The 22,217-nt window shown below is 36.6% G+C and overlaps 1 protein-coding gene and 1 non-coding gene across 2 annotated transcripts; both read left to right on the top strand.

The window, feature by feature from the left end:
- The first annotated feature begins 3,240 nt into the window (after positions 1-3,240).
- Positions 3,241-3,347, top strand: LOC141620136 (small nucleolar RNA R71). The gene has a single exon (XR_012531894.1). It is a non-coding gene; the product is annotated as a small nucleolar RNA R71 (small nucleolar RNA).
- A 4,142-nt stretch (positions 3,348-7,489) lies between these two features.
- LOC141607929 (tryptophan--tRNA ligase, chloroplastic/mitochondrial) lies at positions 7,490-16,068 on the top strand. Its single transcript, XM_074427280.1, has 15 exons — positions 7,490-7,687; positions 7,768-7,866; positions 8,756-8,843; positions 9,461-9,502; positions 9,936-10,025; positions 10,109-10,231; positions 11,463-11,534; positions 12,540-12,652; positions 12,744-12,765; positions 12,859-12,924; positions 13,763-13,819; positions 14,267-14,313; positions 14,419-14,500; positions 14,927-15,016; positions 15,692-16,068. Exons 1-15 carry the CDS (start codon positions 7,620-7,622, stop codon positions 15,824-15,826), a joined length of 1,194 nt encoding a protein of 397 aa, XP_074283381.1. The 5' UTR covers positions 7,490-7,619; the 3' UTR covers positions 15,827-16,068.
- The last annotated feature ends 6,149 nt before the right edge of the window (positions 16,069-22,217 follow it).

Genomic DNA, 22,217 nt, shown 5'->3' with positions numbered 1-22,217 from the left:
ATTTGCTTGAATTCTTCTAGTATCCTCAAGCTTCAATAAAACCTAAATCGATTTAGGATTTTTGAAATTTTCCTTTAACCCTAGAAAATCGATTCAATTTTTGAGGATTTGGATGTTTGAATGGCTTTTTGTTGATAGAGGAGTGATTTGTTTGAGCTTTGGGGAAGTTTGGAATTGATTTGGGTGAATTTGGTTGGGAAAATTGATTTTTATGGATGGAGGAATTGAGGGTTTTGAGGGTGTGTTTATGTTTTGAATGAATGAAATGAAATGGGAAAGGGAAAGGGGGTTTTAATTCCGTGTTTTTGAATTTCAGCAGAGGGAGACGAGCGTCTGCAGCACGGGACGCTCGGATTATTGCCCAGTCAGTTTTATAAAATGTAACCCGTGCTGAGACGAGCGTCTTCATCAGGAGACGAGCGTATTTTGCCTGGAGACGAGCGGATTCTTTTGAGGATGCTCGGATTCAAGGTCAAGGTGAAATCCCAGATTCTGATATAACCAAGACGAGCGGATCTTTGCTGAGATGGGCGTCTTTTGTTTGAGACGAGCGGATTCCTGAGGAGACGCTCGGATTCATACCCAGTGCAAAATTTTCCTTTTCAGCTCTGCCAGGACGAGCGTATTTCAGTCAGGACGCTCGGATTTTCAGCCAGGACGAGCGGGTTCTTTTGAGGACGCTCGTATTGCTCCTGTACCTCACGGGTTCAGTTCCATCCGTGGGTATTTTCATAACCCAAGTCATTCCGTCTTCGTTCCTTTGGTCTTCATTGTGGGGGCACTACGAAAGCTTGGATAGCCTAGGCAATTGCTATCCCCACACTAAGTCAAAACACTACACATCAAGAAACATTTAAGTCCCTCCCTCACTTTCTCTCAAAATGATAATCTTGGTCAAAGTAAAATGGTAAATCTAAAAATTGACAAAAATACAATAAGTAAAATGCAAGTTAAGGGGTTAGAATATTTACAAATGGTGGTTTAGGGAGGACTCCCCCAAACTCTCATTCATGTATGAGATTTCAAAGGGGCATAGCCAAGGTGTTGTTGATGTTGCTTAACACCTTGAAGAAGTAGTCGAAGGCTTGTTCATTGTCATTATAAAGATCTTCAATAGACATTTGCATATGTTGTTCTTCATTGTGATGATTTGAGTTAACATGATCACCAAAGCATTGGTCTTGGGTCATAGCATTACCAATATAAGGATTGAATAACCCTTCGAACTCATCATCCCATAAACCGCATACTTCATTAGCTTGTTTCCTAATAGTATCATTAGTTGATGAGAACAACTCCTCTTCCATCTTGTCATTATGGCCAATGATGCCTTCTTCTTCTCTTGTCATGAGTGGTGGTGAGCTATTCAAGCTTTCATTCTTGTTGAAACTTTCTTGCTCTTTGGATGGAGCATATTGGAGATTATCCACTTTCTTCTCCCATATGGGTGGTGATTCTTTACCCATAGCTTGTTCTTTGCGTTGAGATGCCAACTTCTTCCTATCACTTTCTCGGGTATAATGATCAACCATGAAACATGGCTCATGTAAGCGGGGAGCTCTCATTGTCTTGTCAAGGTTAAAAGTGATTGTTTCATCTCCCACTTCAAGTATGAGCTCTCCATGTTTCACATCAATCACCGCTCCCGCGGTGTGTAAGAATGGTCTTCCTAAAATGATAGGAATGTTGGAGTCTTCCTCCATGTCAACAATAACAAAGTCCACAGGGATGAAGAACTTGCCAATTCTTACCGGCACATCCTCCCATACCCCTAAAGGTGTCTTTGTTGATCGATCCGCCATTTGAAGTATGATATTAGTGCACTTGAGTTCTCCCATTCCTAGCCTCTTGCATACCGAGTATGGCATGACACTTACACTTGCTCCAAGGTCACATAGAGCTTTGTTGATCGTAGTGTCACCAATGGTGCATGGAATAGAGAAACTTCCCGAATCTTTGAGTTTTGGAGGGGAACTTCCTTGTAGGATGGCACTACTCACCTTAGTGAACGCAATAGTCTCTAGCCTCCAGATGGATTTCTTCTTTGTAAGAATATCTTTCATGTATTTCGCATAGGCCGGAACATGGTTAATCAATTCGGTGAATGGGATTGAGACTTCCAAGTTCTTCACAATCTCCATGAACTTTCCAAGTTGTTCATCGAACTTAGGCTTAGCTTGTCAACTTGGAAATGGAAGTCTAATCACAATAGGCTCTTTCTCCTTAGCCTTCTCTTCATTCTTCTTCTTTGAAACTTCTTGAATGGTGGTGGGTTCTTCTTCTTTCTTAGAGTTTTCAACTCTTTCCTTGTCACTAGCATTCACAACATCTTCATCAATGGGCCTCTTCGGCCCTTCATACCTTGTACCACTCCTCAAATGGATGGCACTCACCGACTCATGTCTTGGGGGATTACCTTGAGGTGGTAATTGCCCCTTTTGTCTTTGAGAACTAGAAGATGCTAATTGAGACATTTGGGTTTCCAACATCTTTGTGTGAGCTAGTATGTTGTTGATGGTGATGTCTTTTGCTTGGCTATCCTTTTGCATTTGAGTGAAAAATTCTTGTTGGTTCTTTTGCATTTGGAGGACCGCTTTTTGAACATCAAAACCTTGGTCATTTGTTTGATTGTATGGAGGTTGATTTAGATAACTTTGGTTTTGATTGTAAAAGGGTCTTTGAGCTTGGTTTCTCATTGGAGGTGGGGTGTATGCTTGAGGGTTTTGAACATTTTGACTTTTGTATGAAAGATTGGGGTGGAATTTGGTATTCTCATTGTAATAGTTGGAATAAGGGGTGCCACTTTTGTATGCTTGGAAAGCACACACTTGTTCACTTGTTCCCCTACATTCACTTTGGTCATGTCCCAAAGTTCCACAACTCTCACATACTCTATTGGAATTGATGATGATGCCACCATAGCATTAACATGTTGCTTGGGTGATTTGGATGCCTCTTAAAGTTTAGCCATGGCCTTCTCAAACTTCAAATTAATGGTATCAATATGAGCGCTAAGTTGAGCACCCAATTGAGTAATGGAATCCACCCTCATGCCTTCCTCCTCTAGTAGCCTTCCGAGGTTTACTATATTGTGAGTTATGGACTGCCATTTCTTCAATTTTGTTCCATGTTTGATTCTCATCAACTTCGGTGAACATATCATTTGATCCCATATTGAGAATGTTTCGGGAGTCTTCAAATAGACCATTCCAAAATTGTTGTACAAGGAACCACTCGCTAAGTCCATGGTGTGGACAAGATCGACAAGTGTCCTTGAATCTCTCTCATGCTTCATACAAAGATTCCCCATCCCTTTGTTTGAACCCGGTGATTTGGGCTCTCAACATGTTAGTCTTTTCCGGAGGATAGAACTTCTTATAGAAAGCAAGTGCCGATTTCTTCCAAGAATCAATACTAAGAGTAGCCTTATCTAGTCTCTTCAACCATTGTTTCGCGGTACCAATCAAAGAAAAAGGAAATAAGACCCATCGAATTTTGTCTTGAGTAACTCTGGTTTGAGAAATTGCATCACAATAGTCACAAAAAGTCTCCATATGAGAATGAGGGTCTTCACTAGGCATCCCTCCAAATTGACTTCTCTCAACCAATTGTATGAATGCGGATTTGGCAATGAAATTACCGGTTAAACGTTGTGTTGTAGGAGTACCATTTGGTAGGTTCTCCTCGGTTGGTACGGAATGTGATGAAAATTTTGGCATTGTGGGTTGATTTTATGGTGGGTTTTGTATTGGGTTATCCTCTCCTTATCTTGCAAAAGGGTTTATGAACTCAATGTTATTTGGTTTAATATTCACAATCTCACCAATACCTCTCAAAGTATTCATAGCAAGCCTTCTATTGTTGGTCAAAGTTCTTTCGATTTCAAGATCAATGGGTAACAAGTTACCTTGTGATCTCCTATACATGTAAAATATCAAACAACTCGAAAACAATTAGAACAACCTTGAGGAGATTGACTTCCCCAAGGTAAAGAAAGACACAACTAAAAATAATTAGAGAAAATCAAATCAAGTTAACACCGTCCCCGGCAACGGCGCCATTTTGATGAGAGTGTCGTTGGGGCTCTCAATCAAACATATTTATATTCTCAACAAACAACTAGTTAGTGGTTAAGTCGAGGTCGATCCATGGGACGGTGTGTTTTGGGTTCTAAGTCTATATCTATCTCAATTCATGCTAGTGTCACAATTGATTTGGGTTTGTAGTTGATGAGTCTAAACTAATGCAAGCAATAAAGTAAAACAAGTAATAAAAGGAAGATGTAAACAAATGATTAAGATTGCTAGGATATCATGGGTTCATAGGGGACTCATGGGTGTTGATCATACGAACATATTCTCAAGTTATAAGCAAGCAATTATTGTTGTGATGGGATCGAGTTAGTGTATATCTTACAATCCCTAAGAAGATTTAGGTCCCGGAGCCGAATCTATTGGATTGTACAACACCTACAAGTCGACTTAGTCTCCTCCTATTCAACTTTATGCAAGGTCTAATGAGACTCGAGTTGGTTTATGTCTTACAAGCCTCATTGAAGAGATAAGTGATGGGTAAAAATGCAAGGACTCATAGGCTCACATTTCATCATACATAACATGTGCATAAGTTAAAATCACAACAAGCAAGCAATTTAATTATGAAAACATATTAGATTAAGCATGAATCATTCCCCATGTTGGTTTTCCTTAATTACCCATTAATCCTAACTAAAAGACTACTCACTTATTATCAAGTTCAACATGCTAATAAGGTTGCCAATCATATTAACAAAGCAAAACATGATGAATAAATGAAAGTGATTAACAATAATTAAACAAGAGTAAAAGAGAATTATACCTATGAAGATGATTCCAAATAATAAAGCAAAGAATAAAAGAAGAGAACTTGATTGGTGGAGAGTTGTCAATTCTCCAATAATAACCCAATAATCTTCAATTACCCAATAATAACAATAATTGAACAATGATTAAGGAAAGATTAAAGTGGAATGGTTGAGATTAAACTATCTTAATCTACTCCTAGTCTAATGGTTGTCTAATTGACTTCCCTTGGACCCCCTTGTGATTATTTACAAATGGGGTATATATAGTAGTACATCATTAGGTTAAGGAAGGATAGATTAGTAAATAACAATGCTAAGTTTTAAAGTAGGGAAATGCAAGTCTTGCGAGGAGATGAGCATATCACGCTAGTACTGCCACGAGACGCTCGGACTAGGAGAGTAGACGCTCGGATTGTGAGGGAAGGATCCGAGCGTCTTCATCATGGGACGCTCGGATCATAAGGGGAGGATCCGCTCGTTTTGTGCCTAAGCTGCTCGGATTGTTGCACAGTGTGATCCTTGCTTCACGGCCTTTAGTCTTTGCATACTCCTTATTCTTGCTTTGTCGGTTGTCGTTCTTGCCTCTTCTTCATACTAGTCCATCTAAGGTCGTCATCAACCTTCCAATTATGCACGGGGGACGGAAATTCCGCCTCATTGTCCTCTTTCCTACAAGTCATACAAAATGCACTAGGAAAGCAAAGTAGAAAGGATTTGACGGACATAATGGCCATGAAATGTTATAATAGTATGCAAAATAGGTTCGATTAGGGGACTAAATTTGTACAATTAAGAGTCACATCAAAGAGTATTTTAGTCCCTTTAGAATTTGAGAACAAAATTCATTATCTTGTAGGAATTTCACACTAAATGTACGTCATCCTCTTCGCAATGATCCTATGTATTGCTTTTGCAGAGTCGTCAATACATTAGTTTCACCATGATTTTTGACATATTAATGGTCAAAGTTATAAACGATGTTTGATCCTTGAGAAGCAATGGGAAAGATGTTTATTAAGAAAGGAATGGAGTATACATGATGTATTTTTTAACATAACTCATAATAGTATGTTCTACCAAGTGTAGTATGTCGGCTATGTTGTTGAGTAATATCAACTCCGTAAGAAGACTATCTAAAGAGGCGTTGTCTTATTATCAATCGCCTTGGGAAATTTGAAATAGAAAGGAAGATAATTACGGGTTCCAAAGTTGGCAAAAGGTACTAAACCAAACATAGGAATGACTTCCTCGGATACAAAGATTCCTTTAGTTCTTAAGCGGGGACAATATACATTGAGGCTATGCTACGCTAGACAATAAACAAGAGTCAGAGACAATCACTTAATCATGTTGGAATTTATGTGCTAAAACCGATTTTTAGTAATGATCACTTTTACGTAGAAGCGTCAAGAACAACGTTATCCAAGGGATTAAGGTTCTCATCGTGATAGAGACCAAATATATCAAGGCCAAACGAAGGACATTCTTTACAAAGAAATTTTCACAAATTTATCAAATTATGTGTCGTATTATATATTTTGCATGAAACTTTTAAGGACAAGTAGTCTTAATTGTAAATAGTCAAAGACTATTTCTGTTAAAAACCGATGACGCGCGAGATTATAAGAATAATAACTCTACAATCCAATTATATATGTGAATGTTATACAACTGATATAGTCAATACCAAATGCCAACTTTTTTATTGCGTTTTTGTGAGGAGAACTGATGATTAATCACTCCTCATTTTAAGCAACTCCCGAAATTTCGTTTGCTCTCATTTTCAGCATGGTTTGACTTTTTGTTAAATTTAATAGTTTTTTATTACCAAATTATGGTAACGTAAACCAACGTTTCGGCATTGCCATAAAATACTAACTTGGTAACTCAACGATTTTAAATGATGTCATAAAACTAATAAATGATGTTGTCCCGTGCATTCTGTGCAATAGAATCACAGATATTTTTTTATTGTTGTTTAGAGACTAATATTCTATTGGAATTCAGTTTAGATTTGATGTTGCGAGAAGTTTATAAGGAGCAAATACTCTTAATTGTAAATATATATAATCAAGGTAAAATTATGTTTAAGAGATCTAAAATTCTCTTTGAACACACTATATATAATTATGATAATTGTTGTTTTACGTAACATTATTCAGTTTTACGTAGTTGTTGTAGGTTAAAATAATTAGAAGACTCATAAAGGCCTGTCTCCTTTATTAAGGATTCATTTTGGTGAGTTGCACCATGTTTACATATTATAACTAAATCACTTGATGTTATAAGTACTATTGAATGTCAAATTTTTACGGTAATTTATCAATCAACTATACCAATCACGAATTTTTTCCATCAATGATTCAACATAGTTGAACTTTTTTTTGTTAACTTAAGAATATATTTTTACAATAATCCTAATAGGAGCCCCGTGTATCGCACGGGCTTTCCAACTAGTTAACTTATGGTTTTATCGTAATACTTGTGTAAAATTATAAGATTGCTATTATTCAACAACTCGAATTATTTTCCAATTGAATTTAACATAATCCTCTCTATCCAACCCAAATACTCAAAATACTCGCGTCAAACTAACCCGGCCCAAACCCCACTCAATTCGAACACCTCGTTTAACAGCTCCATTCCCTACACGAGTACGAGTGTATGAGTTTATCACCTATTCAACCCTTCTTTACCCGAAGCTCTTATCCTTCCTTTCGACAACCACCAAACGCGCCACCGTGTACGGCGGAGCGAATAACGAAACGAACAGAGAATGAGCAGAACTCTTCTCTCTCACCTCTTCGCTCTCCCTAACTCTTCTCCTCGCTTCACTTCTTCTCTGTACTTTCTGTCTCTTACTTTCTCTGTTATGTGGTCTTATTTCCGATTTCTGGAGTTTGATGAATTTCAATTCTATGCAGTTCTTGTGGTTCGATTTTCAAGCGCAATTCTCATGACGGTTTTCGTTGCTTTTGTGCCAACGTTTCGCTGTCTGAAACGCCGTCGTCGCCGCCATTGAAGTAATTTCTGCTTCTTCTGTATAGTTTGATTCGTGATTGAATTGTTTCGTTTCTTGTGCGACATGATTATGTTATTGTTTTGGCATTATGAGTTTGTTGAGTGTTGATGTAAATTGGAAGTTCTTCGGCTAAAGCGAAAAATGCCATACGCATGCGATTAAGTGTGCTGCCATTTTCACATTTGCTTCTTGTTAGTTGTAGACTGTACACGATCTGTACGAGTAGTGAGGGACTGAGGGGAGCTCGATTTCTAGAAACTATTGAGAATAGTCAAATTGTTACTATGGGGAGCTGGTATTAATTATCATGTACTGTGGATTGCATTTATGAGAGCTATATTTTGAATTTCGAGTTGAGATACTAGGATATTGTAAACTATACTCTTAAACAAGCTACATCAGCTTGTTTGAGGTAACTGTGTTACTTCTCGAGTGTTGAGATTCAACTTTTCAAGGTTTCCTCCCTTGACGTGATAAATTGAGATGGTATTCTTATCATATTCTTCTAATTCTTGTGAAGTGAATACCAAATAGGCTAATTGGAATTGGCATTTAATAAATATATGAACCACAGGCGAGAGATTATAGTGAAGAATTTTGTAACTGATAACTGGGTAATATGCGAGGAGTTATAGTAATAGTTCTGCAACTGACAGCTGGCTAATGGCCTAATATGTGATCACTAGCACCAATAGAGCTACTGTGGTCAACTCGTGATTGCAATGCGTCTTTTATAAAGTATCAAACTTCCAGATCAAATGTGCACGCTAGTTCTTCACCTTGTATTAAAGTGATTAACGGACACTTTTTTTCTAAATATTCTGAAATCTTCATTGCGATTAAAGTATTTTGTCTTTCAATAATCAAACATGATTTTGACCAATCGACAGGAAACGAGTTGTTTCAGGTGTTCAGCCAACAGGAGCTTTACATCTAGGGAATTACCTCGGGGCGATAAAAAATTGGATTTCACTTCAGGTTGGTCCTGAAATCAATTAACAGTATTTGTGTTTTCCTTTCTTTATTCTGGTTCCTGCTTTAGATCCAGTTCTTTTTTTTTTACCTAACTTTGCCCGTTGCTGGTCATCAATCTCCGATATCAATTCCGAATTTCTGGGGCTTTTTTGGTCCTATTAATAAAACATCCTCCGTGCGTTTGGGATTGAATTCTTGGGTGGTGCCTCCCGTGTATTGGTTTTGTAGATTATATAAAAAACAGCTTTTTTCCCCCTAACAAGTAGGCAACTAGTATGGCTAGTATGCATCCGCGTCGGTGCAGAGTGGCTTGATGACATGATACAATTGTCAGCACAATTTTCATTGTGCCTCATTGAAAAACTGTCAATTCGTGTTCTCGACCTTGCGTAAAGTCGCGTAGGTCCAACCCTCTGTCTCTCTGTGCTATAGGTGGAAACCTTGAGCTATGTGGTAACATTGTTGCAATGAAAAAAGTCCCGCAAATGGGCTTCAATTCTTGTTCCCCTTTCTGTAGTATTGATGAGCTAGCAATTACTTCAGTGAGTTTAGTCTTTAGCTCTATCTACATGACTACAAGACTACAAGACTCTACTGATACTTCCTTACTTCTCTTGCAGGATACCTATGAAACATTGTTCTTCATTGTTGATCTTCATGCGGTATATTTTTGGCAAATGTATTTCATATATGCATACAATTAGAGTTGCAAGGTTACAGTAGTCCAACTACTAACAGTGACCAAGGGAAGAATTATTTCATTCATAGATTCTGCAAATTTCCCTGTATGTTGTCGAGATTATGAAGTTTGGATATTGGATGAATTTTTTGATGTAAAGATTTTTTCTTGAAGCAAGCTTTACAGTAAAGTCACATTTTTATCTGCTTCACAATGAGGATGTTGATGTAAATGGGTTTGTACAGCTCTTGATTTTAAGATTTTTAGGAACGCGAACTCACAAAACTTACTTGTAGCACTATAGCATGAACAGCAATCAGAGCCGTGTCTGTTGATATGAACTGTCCCATACTCATAACTCAATATCCCTAATTCGTATCGCTAGTTTTACAGAGAAGCATTCATGTTCCTTGCAGATAACGTTGCCTTATGAAACTCAGCAATTAGCTAAATCAACTAGGGATACTGCAGCTATTTACTTGGCATGTGGTGTCGATGCTTCCAAGGTAACTGGTCTATATTTCTAAGGTCTCCCTTGATAATTTTGTTTGTTGGCTCAATATTTACCTTCTTGGCATTTCAAATACAGGCCTCAATTTTTGTACAGTCACATGTTCGTGCCCATGTGGAACTTATGTGGTTGCTCAGTTCCACCACGCCAATTGGTTGGCTGAATAGAATGATACAGTTCAAGGAGAAATCACTCAAATCGGTGTGGCTTTTTGATTCAGTTTTATTTTTGCTCTGTTATCTATGAGATTAATGCCTGTACGATATGTTACATAGGATCCATTTTATATATATTGTCATTGCTAAGAGGTGTATTAGTTATAATTTTCATGACTGTCCTTGCTTCTTGTGATGAATTATAAACTGACTAATGTTCTTTTTTTTTTGCATATATGTCAATAGGAATCCAGAAGACATCTAGAAAACCGCTATATATTGTTTTTCCTTTCGAATGCATATGGAGGGTCAAAAATCTATTATTTTATTTGGACAGCCAAGCTTTCTGTTTATAATTGGTAGTCTTGTTGACCATGAGATGCATCCTTGTTGTAATGCTCCGATGGTTCTTGATGACCCGTCATGTCAGCTATCGTCATCTTATTCTGGGACTAAGCGCTTCTTTGTGACTATCAATGATTTAATGCTAGTTGCCCCAAATTGTTCTAATTTATTCTTTTATATTCTGAAGTTAATCTTCGCGTCGTAATGAGCCGTTTGGCTGTAATGGCAGAATCAAGATACCAGTTTCAAAGAATCTTGTAACCTCTTATAGTCTTGACATTCAGAAATGTGAAAAATGTAATATTTCTTATGGTAGCCCAACACTGTAGGTCTTAGAAGCATGAGAAATAACTATTGTGAACGGCCATTTTGTAAACGACTATTGATCATGGTATCAGATTAAGGCTTCAACACAAAAACATGTATGCGTTGTAAAGGTTTTAAAGATCACGGTGGTCACATTTTAGGGTGATATTGGCTGCATAGCTGCATTTAACAAGACTAGGCTGCCACTGCTTATACCGTGAACGTGACTGTATTCAAGATAAACTGCTATGCATATTACATTTAGAGCTCTACCCCATGCCCTTTCATTCGATGAATGCAGAAGTTTAATATTTATTTTGCTGCTTTTAATATGTTATTTGTAGCAATTTGGTGTAGTCAAGTTTTCCTTCATGGAACATTGTGTACTATGGCCTGTTCTCAGTTTATCACATAGGTTACGTTACAGCTTGTTAAAACTTATTGCACGTCCTAGTTTCTTTTCTTTTAGACTCAATTGTAATTCTCGGAGTGTTAGCTTGTGTTCTATGGTCCATCGAGTCTATGTTCCTGAAGAATGATCGAGTGGTATCATATTCTTTCCTTAAGTGAACGTTTTATGGTAATATTCGTTTCAATTCAAACTCTTTAATAGATCTCATCTTCAGGGGGATGAAAATGTAGGGGTTGCACTTTTGACATATCCTGTTCTCATGGCTGCTGATATCCTTCTATATCAGGTTCAATTTATTTTCTCCTAATTCGTCTAGTCTATTCTGGTGATATATCATGTTTATGTGTGAATAATTATTGATGCGAGATAAATGGTTATATTTGGAAAATGTAGCTTGTATATTATGAAACTGTGGAACATTTATTGAGGGGCAATCTTTAAAATTCATATGTGAAGTACAAACTTATGTTTAGAATAGTATTGGATTGAGTAGGGGTCTAACCAAACATTGAGGAAAATAACTGGTATCTGATATTGTTTTTCCCCCAAAAAAAATCTGAACCAAACATGCTCTAGAACTTTAGAAGTATCATCTTATATGAACAAAAGAAGAATTTGTAAAAAAATGAATGGTGAGAAACACACTTAAAGAGCGAATAGTAACCTTTACTTCAATCATTTTGGGATTAAGGCTCTGATGTTGTTCTTTGTGTATTCAGAGATTCCAGTAGCCTAGCTACTAAACATGGGCAAGGATAAGGCAGCATTCGGTGCCTAGGTTGATTGTCTAGAACTTTGTCTTTAAATATGGAGATGGGGCCTGTAAAATGTATATCCTTCTTTCTAAAGTTGTTAGGCTATTTGAGGTTGTGGTGGATTGTGGATATTATGATCGTGGTCATTAATATTTCTAACTTTTTTTATGAAGAAAATAATCAACAGATTTTTTATGGTGTACTCTGGTAATAGAATATAAGCAACTATCAATAGTAAGTTGGGAATTTTCCACTGCCTCAACCTTCGTTCACATCAATAGTAGCAGCTTTCTTTCCCTTGCATGTTTTACCATGTCTGCTTGGATCTTCAAACTCGTCTATTTTATGCAGCTTCTCCATAAGCTGAATTGTATTTGTTCTCAATTTGCTATGTACTCTGATATTTTTTTAATGAATAGTTCAGATCACTTGAGCTGTGTTTTTTCTTGGCTCGCTAGTTCTTTGTTGCGAGTATATAATGTACATTTTGCTTGAACTTGGCATAATTCTTATCCTATGGCAGCCTGCCTTTGCAGTCCGATTTTGTACCTGTTGGAGATGATCAGAAGCAGCATCTGGAATTGACACGTCATCTGGCTGAACGTGTCAATAATATGTATGGAGGAAGAAAGTGGAAGAAAATGGGAGGGTAAACATGTTTGTACTGATCTGATATCTCTATGTAAATTTCTCATCTCTGGTTAATTAATGTGCTTATTACATACATATTTTGGTTGTAGGAGAGGAGGTTCAATTTTCAAGGTGATTCCTATACTCTCAAAGTTTATGCTATTGTCCCATCTATTTGTCGAGTAGTTTATCTCAACATGTTTCTATGTATTCTTTATTTTGCAGATACCCGAACCTCTTATTCCACCAGCTGGAGCTCGAGTGATGTCTCTGACAGATGGTCTATCTAAGGTGATAGGAATTCACATATTTGTGTACAATTACTGCTTTGATAGTCTCCAAGTCGATGCCTGACCATAATTTGCTGATGATATAATCCTCCGTGGCATTGCTGGTGGAATGTTGATCATATTCCTATCATGTTGTTTTGGTCTATTTTATCTCTCAGAAGAGTTACTTTGATGAACAAGTATGCCAGAACAAGTATACTTCGATGCTTGACCATAGTTTGATCAAGTCTATGACAAGGATACATTTGTTACTTTGATGAACATAAAAGGAGAATAAGAGACGTGACAGTCTCTACTAACTTCACAGATGAGTATACTTTATGTTTGGTTCATGGCTGTATTTATATAACCGTCTCTATTATCCAGGAATTTGGTAAATGAGATTGTGTCACTCGGTTTCAGGTACAAGTGCGCAATAGGGGTCAGTGTATGGTGTCGTACTCAGCTATAGAAATAAAATTTTTTATGATATTTGGTTTGGAATGAAGTAAAGGAAACACAATCTCCTTAATAACTTAAATAGGACAAGGAACTTAAATATAAGGTGTTAAGTTCTTGAATTTGTCTGTTATGTTGTTGAAGTTGGGTGAATGTTGCTACTGATTTTTGAGCTTTACCAAAAGGCTGATACCTTTAGAGCTCTTGTAGAATTTAGGTTGCTTGAGAATGTGTTAGTATAACTTTTACTAGAATGTTGGCATGTGCTGATTGAATAAGGGGCATTTGCCAGTGGGCGTGATATGCCGATGTCAATAATCACAATTCCCACTTATCGAGCTTTTTCAAGACACACACCATAAAACTTTGTAGATTTTCTGATGCATACTTCTTTTCTGTAGATGTCAAAGTCCGCGCCCTCTGATCTGTCTCGAATAAATCTACTGGATCCTAAAGATGTGAGTGGTTTAATTTTTTCAGTTAACCTGCCTGTTTCATGATACATGTGTTTAACATCTGGTAGAACAACTGGAGCCATCTTTTGCAAACATCATCTTGTAGGGAAAGAACAGGAAGTAACATCATTTTCATCACTAATACTTCACATCCATATTTTAATAATCTCTTGAAGAATATGAAGATAACAATACCTGCATCTGCAAACTCATAACTTATTGATAATCTATGTATGGGAGATAAAGAAGGTTTTAGCATGTTAGTTAGTAGCTAATTTGGATTCTTCTCACATTAAATAACGCAGATAAATCAATCATATTTCTACTGCATCTAATGCTTGACTTCAAGTCTTTGTTAATTTAATTTGGTTGTCATTTTTTCTGTTCTGTTAAACACTTGTTTGAATTTTAGCCTTGACTTCTCATTTCGATGCTACTTACCCCATACAGGTTATTAATAACAAGATCAAACGTTGCAAAACCGATTCTTTTGTAGGGTTAGTTTTTGTTTATACGTTTTTAAAAAAATTGATTAATGATTTAGCAATGCCGACCTTATATCCATATAAAAACACATTAGCTATTTTTATCTCAATTTGCAGGTTGGAGTTTGACAATCCTGAAAGACCTGAATGCAATAATCTTCTTTCTGTTTATCAGCTTGTCTCAGGGAAGAGAAAAGAGGTAACATGATCTCTAAATTTATGTCATCTTACCTTCAAATTTAAATTTCGTTTTTGCTTCAATAGTATGAATGTCCCTCTTTTGTTATGATCATTATGTGTGTACATTACCCATGTCCATTTCCTATGGAGCCCAATACTCGTTATTCTTTGGGTTCGAAATTATGAAGAAATAGAGCAAAATGGCATACTAAATTGGTTTACTTCTTATAATTGTGAAGAATCAGTCATTCAGTACAATCATCATTTTGGGTCCTTCGGAGATAGTTTATTTGTGTAATTAACACTTAACTTAGGGCTAGGGTTGCATTATCCGACGCCCCCTATCCTGCCATTTGCGGGAGCCCTTGAGGCACTATGGCAATTGTTTAATATTTATTTTGCCACTCCTAACCAGCTTATGGACTTTATACTATGTTTATCGCAGGAGGTTGCCCAAGAATGCCAAGATATGAGCTGGGGAACATTTAAACCACTCCTAACAGATGCTTTGATAGAGCATCTACAACCCATCCAGGTGCTTTTGTCGCCCTATGTAATTGGTTTGATCTTATGACAATTTTTTACTGGCTTCAATGCTGTGTATTTGTGTATGCTTAAAATTCCAACAGAGAATAGTTTGGATGGTGGTGAAGCCATGTTATCAAATCACTTCAAATTGTGGTCACTATAATCTTCAAAATTCTATATCTGGCTTGTGATGCAGTAACACAGCCCATATTTAATACCATCGGTGAAGACGTGAGGGCCTGAGGCCGTATGCTAAGAAAGGGAGCAAGAATTAATTGGCAATCAAGACTGTTCAAAGTATTACATCAAAAGATAATAGAGTTGTCTTTTTAATTTTAATCTTGTTTGGGATAAAGTGGAGAGGAAATTTGGGGGTTATTGCAATAAATTAACCATTAGTCTGAATGTAACTATAGCATTCTTTCTAAACATTCAGTCAGTGAGAGGATGATGGAAAAGAGGTGAAAATTCTGAAAGAGTAATACATGTCCTGCACTCAACATGGTGTTCATGGTTATTAGCAGTGCTGTTATTCTGAATGTCTTACACAGAGGTCGTAAACTCTCTTAACACGTTTAATGTGTACTCCCTACGAATAGAATACGAAAACTACTTTATTAGTTGGTGTACTACAATTTCCATGAAGCATTTCTAATCAGATTTTCATTTCATGCTCATGTAGATGCGTTACGAAGAAATCATGTCGGACCCGGCTTATTTGGATGAGATACTAGCAAATGGTAGCGCAAGAGCTACAGAGATAGCAGATGCAACTGTTAATAATGTTTATCAAGCTATGGGGTTCCTTCGACGATGATTTCAGGACATTCTACTTCAAACGCAGCTAATTCACTTTTAACTTTGCGTTTCACAGGATTCTCTTGGATACTTTTTGGACAAGGAGATTTTCCCTGTCAATTCATTATTACAACTCACCATCTTGAAATTCTTGTTCACTAACAAAGAATGTTAGTGTGGGTGCAACGGATGTTTTTCAATATTAAATCATTCTTTGTTAACTATACAACATTCTTTGTTAATGAAATTTGACGTACTCTACAAATAAGTAGTCCAGTACAAACTGGGTCAATATGATTTTCCAATACGCACTTCACAAATTTTTGTTGAAGTTGGACATGTTTGTCGAAACTTAATTAGGTCAAATATGATGAGAAAAGAGTTTATTCCATTTATTCAATTGGGATAGGGTATTGCTTTTTCACATACGAATTTTATTCTCACATATGTCATTTATAATTTTACCCTTGTCATTTTTTCATACATACACCCACTTAATTTTTTTTTTCTCTTTCGCTCATCTCCCTTCATCACTGAGAAGGAGGATGATGATGACATTGGGTTATGTGACTTTTGTTCGGATTTATCTCCACGTTTCAAGGACGAACTTTCATAATGACAAAAATAAGTATAAGATGATTAATAATGGGTCCTAATTAAAAACTAAGAAAAAGTTCTTCCATTGTGGTGTAAAGTTCTTAAACTTAGTAATTAGTAAAAAATGACTTGGGAATGAAGTTCTTCCATTGCAATTGCTCTAAATAATTATTTTATTTTTATTAATAATCTAAACACATAGATCTCATATCACATCAATTTGTCAATTTGCTTTTTTTTTTTTTTATCAAATTTCCAAAAGATAAAAATATACTCATTGTATGATAGATGAAAGAAGAATGTGGTGGCCTGAGGACACTTATGTTAAATAATAAAATAATTTACTTTCAACTATAGGCTGACACATCACCTTTGTAATTGTTCTTTTAATATATAAGATAAATAAATAATGGGCTACTAATTGGCGTTCCATTATCCCATCTTATATAAACTATACATAAATTTTACTCACATTTTTGAATTAGTGTATGTTTTAACAAAAATTACAATAATAGTTATACACTTCACTGAAATATTTTATATGGATAAAAAAGAATCATGTGTTATTTATGTTAATCTGACAATCTTATTTATAATAAATAACGTTTTTAATAAAAAAAATTAGTTCAAGTATCAATTTCATTCAGGTTAAAAATGTCTAATTTTATCTTTGTTACCTCTTATTACTACACATTATTAAAATTTATTTTTACAGTCAATTTAATTGTTAAATTCTCTATAAAAAAAACAATCTAAAAAACCGCGCTTTCGCGCGGGATCTACACTAATAATATTAATTAAGTCACTAATCACCCACTTAGGCCACATTCTCCATTTTCTATTTATGCAAATGGTTATAAGAGTTGTGGTTAAGTGGCTTTTGCCCACAATTCCACAAACACACGTTAGACTACAAATTAGGAAAATGCAAATTAAATAGTCATATCTTTTGGTATAACTCGACTCAAACTTGTTATCTCTTCTGTTGTTTCAGACACCCAGAGGCTTTTGTTCCTTCAAGGCTTATGTCGGATGGCTATCTTATTACATATGAAATTATGCACCATTTAAATAAGATAAAGAAAGGCACTGTTTCTTATGCTGCTCTGAAGCTTGACATGCACAAAGCGTTTGACCGTGTTTCCTGGCCTTTCCTCATTGCTGTTTTGAAGAAATTTGGTTTCCTTATTTTTTGGCAGAATATTATCTGGGAATGCATATCCACGGTTACTTACAATATCCTGATTAATGGTGAACCATCTGCTACCTTTCGACCTTCTTGCGGCCTGAGGCAGGGTGATCCGCTTTCCCCCTATTTGTTTATTTTGTGTATGGATCTATACATGGTCTCAAGATTTCACGATATGCTCCTCCTATCACCCATCTTTTTTATGTCGACGATGCTTTTATTTGATGTAAAGCTACTCCAGATTCTTTTGAGGCTCTCCGGGATTTGTTTCGTTTTTTCGAGCTTGCCTCTGGCCAGATGATTAATCTTGATAAATCCTTTATTAAATTCAGTCCAAATGCACCGCCTGATTTCAAATCACATATGTCTTCCATACTCAAGATGAGGACATCTACTTGCTTTGGGAATTATTTAGGTGTCCCTGTCGATCTTCCTTCAAAGAAATCTGTAGTGTTTCAGCCTCTCGTGGACAAGATGACAACTCGTGTTATTGCTTGGTCTTCTCTTCATCTCAGTCAACCTTGTAAACTGCTCATCATCAACTCGATTCTTCTGGGTTCGATCCGCTATTTGATGACTTCCATTCCTTTTCCAATTGGGATTTGTAAGAATATTGACTCTTTAATTGCGGCTTTTTGGTGGCGTAAAGATATTCGCCATCGTTCTATTCATTGGCATTCTAGAGACTCTTTACAGCTTCCGCGTGAGAATGGTGGGTTTGATTTCAAGTCTATCTCACTGTTAAGTCAGGCTTCCCTTATGAAGAATTTTTGGCGTATTCATCATCAACCCTCTGGTTTACTGGCGAAGTTTATGATCCCCAGTAGAGGAAGGATTTACCAATTCCAACTTTGAAATCGAAAGTCTCTCATGTTGGTGATTTTGATCACGAGTACATTTAAGTGCATTCGGGTTTTCGTGTCAAAATTGGTTTGAGCTCGGAATCGATATAATATGAGTAGGAGAGTACGGAGGGTACGCTCATATAATCGGAATTATCGAGTTCATGGTTAAAGTGGATAAGGAACACTACTTAAAAGTGTGGTCGTAGTATATTATGTCCCCTATCGGGGTTATATACTCGGGGTTAAAGTATTTCATATACTTAACGAAAATTAAGAAGCAAAATTTGAGACTCGTGAAAATTGGTCACGTCCCCGATCGGGTTTGCATGTCCCCGACAGGGGCTGTATGACTTCTCTGTTTCACGTGTGATTGTCTATTATTTGACAGTTGCATTTGCTTTTGATTGGTTGGTAACAAACCAACATGTTAGTTGGTACGTACTTATCCTCTAATTTTATATTTTGTATGTTTAATTAACATGCATATATATATATATAGTGTGCGAGGAAGAGACGAACACACTGATTTTGATTTTTCGTGCTTTTGACATTTTACAAAGTAAAATCTAAACTCTTTTATTGTTCATTGTTCTTTGTTCTTGCCTTAGACAAAGGAATCGTCTTATCCTACAGAGATTTCGTGTAACCCAAAGGCTATAGGGTCGAAATACTCTAAGGAAAGTGTGTTCAACACGATTCGATTGGGTGTAATAAACCGTATTATATTGTTTTCATTTCTGTTTTAGTGCCTTTGTTTGTATAAATTACTTGTTTGTAATCTTTGTAATACAAAAAATACAACATTCTTAGAGTATTTTCTGCATTTGGAAATGGATTCAATCAAGGACATGACTACCAAGTTTGGAAAGTTGGAGAAATTCGAGGGTGTCGATTTCCGTCGTTGGCAAAAGAAGATGCACTTCCTTCTCACCGCTTTGAAGGTTGTGTATGTCTTGAGTACTCCTATGCCGGAGATTGTGGGGGATGAAACTCTTGCGGAAATTCAACGAAAGAGAAGCAAGTGGGAGAATGATGACTACATTTGTCGTGGTCACATCTTGAATGGTATGTCCGACTCTCTTTTTGACATTTATCAAAATGTTGAGTCCGCTAAAGATTTATGGGATCAACTTGAGTCTAAATATATGGATGAGGATGCTTCTAGTAAGAAGTTCCTTGTTGGAAATTTCATGAATTATAAAATGGTTGATTCTAGACCGGTAATGGAACAATATAATGAATTGCTCCGGATTTTGGGGCAATTTGCACAACATAAGATGGAGATGGATGAATCTATCTTGGTGTCTAGTATAATAGACAAGTTGCCTCCTTCATGGAAGGATTTTAAACATATGCTTAAACATAAAAAGGAAGAGTTGACTCTTGTTCAACTCGGTAGCCATTTGCGCATAGAGGAATCTCTAAGGGTGCAAGATAGTGGCAAAGGAAAAGGTAAGGATGTCATGGGATCCTCTTCCGTCAATATGATGGAAAAGGGAGAGGGTTTCAAGAACAAATATAAGGGGAAGAAACGCCCTTTTAACAACACCAATGATGAGTCTAACAAGACACCGAAAGGTGCTTGTTGGATTTGTGGAAAGACCGGGCATTTGAAAGCAAATTGCAAGGTTGGAAAGCACAAAAAGAAAAAGGGTGCAAGTACTAGCCAAGGAGGACAAGGGTCTAATGACCAAGGTCCACCCACTAATCAAGGTCAGATTTTAGACATTGGTTTTAATTCGGTTGTGAATTATGTACCATTAATTTCTGAGGCATTTTATGTGCAGGATGATGTAGTGGCATGGTGGATAGACTCGGGTGCAACCAATCATGTTTGCAAGGATCGACATTGGTTCAAGGATTATGAACTAGTGAAGGATGGATCCGTTCTATTTATGGGCAACGAGTCTACCGCTCCTATTGTAGGTCGTGGCATGGTGGTGTTGGAATTTAGTTCCGGAAATGTTGTAAAATTAAATAATGTATTACATGTACCCGGAATTAGAAAGAACCTTGTATCCGGTAGTTGTTTAAGTAAACTTGGTTATAAACAAGTGTATGAATCTAATAAGTATGTTTTATCTAAACATGGTGTATTTATTGGATTTGGTTATTATTGTAATGGCATGTTTATGTTGAATGTTGTTCCAAATGAAAGTTCCATATTTATTGCTTCCTCTATGAATGATACTTCATATCTTTGGCATGTGAGATTAGGACATGTACATTATAAAAGATTGGAAACTATGTCTAAAGATGGTTTAATTCCATCATTTAACATGAACATTAACAAGCGTAATACTTGTATGTTGACAAAAATCACAAGGCAATCATTTGGTAATGTGTCTAGGATCTCACATGTGCTTGAACTTATACATAGTGATTTATGTGATTTTCGTAATTATCCGTCTTTAGGTGGTAAAAAATATGTAGTGACTTTTATTGATGATTTTAGTCGGTTTTGTTACATATATTTACTTCACACTAAAGATGAGGCAATTGATAAGTTTAAGGTCTTTAAAAATGAAGTGGAATTGCAACAATCGGTTTTTATTAAAAGGTTGCGTTCCGATAGAGATGGTGAATATTATGACCCGTTGTATTTTGAGTCAAGTGGTATCATTCATGAAGTAACTCCTCCCTATACACCACAATTAAATGGTGTAGCGGAAAGGAAAAATAGAGTCCTAAAAGAAATGGTTAATTCCATGTTGTCTTACTCGGGTTTGAGTGACGGATTTTGGGGTGAAGCCATGTTGACGGCTTGCTATTTATTAAATAGGATTCCTAACAAAAGGAATAAAGACACTCCATATGAACTTTGGTACAAAAAGAAACCAAGCTTGAATTATCTTCGAGTTTGGGGTTGTCGGGCTGTTGTAAGACTACCCGATCCCAAGATTAAAACCTTGGGGGAAAGGGGCATCGATTGCATATTCATTGGATATGCTGCGCATTCAAAGGCTTATAGGTTCTATGTAATTGAACCTAATGATTCTGTTTCGGTTCACACCGTAATTGAGTCAAGGGATGCGATATTTGATGAGAGTCGTTTCTCATCAATGCCGAAGCCAAGGGATCTAGTACCTAGTTCTAGTGGAGCTATTGAGGGAAGTGGCAATGTCACAACTCAAGAAGCAACACCTGAAATTCGTAGGAGTAAGAGAAAAAGGATTGCTAAATCCTTTGGTCCCGATTTTCATACCTATTTGGTTGAAGGTTCAAGGGATGGATGTGAAAACTATTATCCATATTGTTTTCACATTGATGAGGACCCTAAGACATTTGATGAGGCAATGAGATCTCATGACTCTTCCTTTTGGAAAGAGGCGGTGAATGATGAGATGGATTCCATAATGGGTAATAACACTGGGGTGCTTGCGGATTTACCTCGTGGTTGTAAACCATTAGGTTGCAAGTGGATCTTCAAAAAGAAGATGAAAGTTGATGGTTCTATCGACAAGTTTAAAGCTAGATTGGTTATCCAAGGCTTTAGACAAAAGGAAGGGATTGATTATTTCGATACCTATGCTCCCGTAGCTCGCATTACTACTATTAGGTTGTTGATTGCACTTGCTGCAATTAATAATCTAGTGATCCATCAAATGGATGTCAAGACGGCGTTCTTGAATGGTGAGCTTAAAGAGGAGGTGTATATAAAACAACCGGAAGGATTTATTATGCCCGGTAATGAGCATAAGGTTTGTAAATTAATTAAATCATTGTATGGACTTAAACAAGCTCTTAAACAATGGCATCACAAGTTTGATGAGGTTGTT

This window comes from Silene latifolia, chromosome 1, assembly GCF_048544455.1.
Source record: "Silene latifolia isolate original U9 population chromosome 1, ASM4854445v1, whole genome shotgun sequence".
NCBI classification, from domain to species: domain Eukaryota; kingdom Viridiplantae; phylum Streptophyta; class Magnoliopsida; order Caryophyllales; family Caryophyllaceae; genus Silene; species Silene latifolia.
The sequence above is the reverse complement of the archived record's forward strand: the minus strand, read 5'-3'. Positions and strand labels throughout refer to the sequence as shown.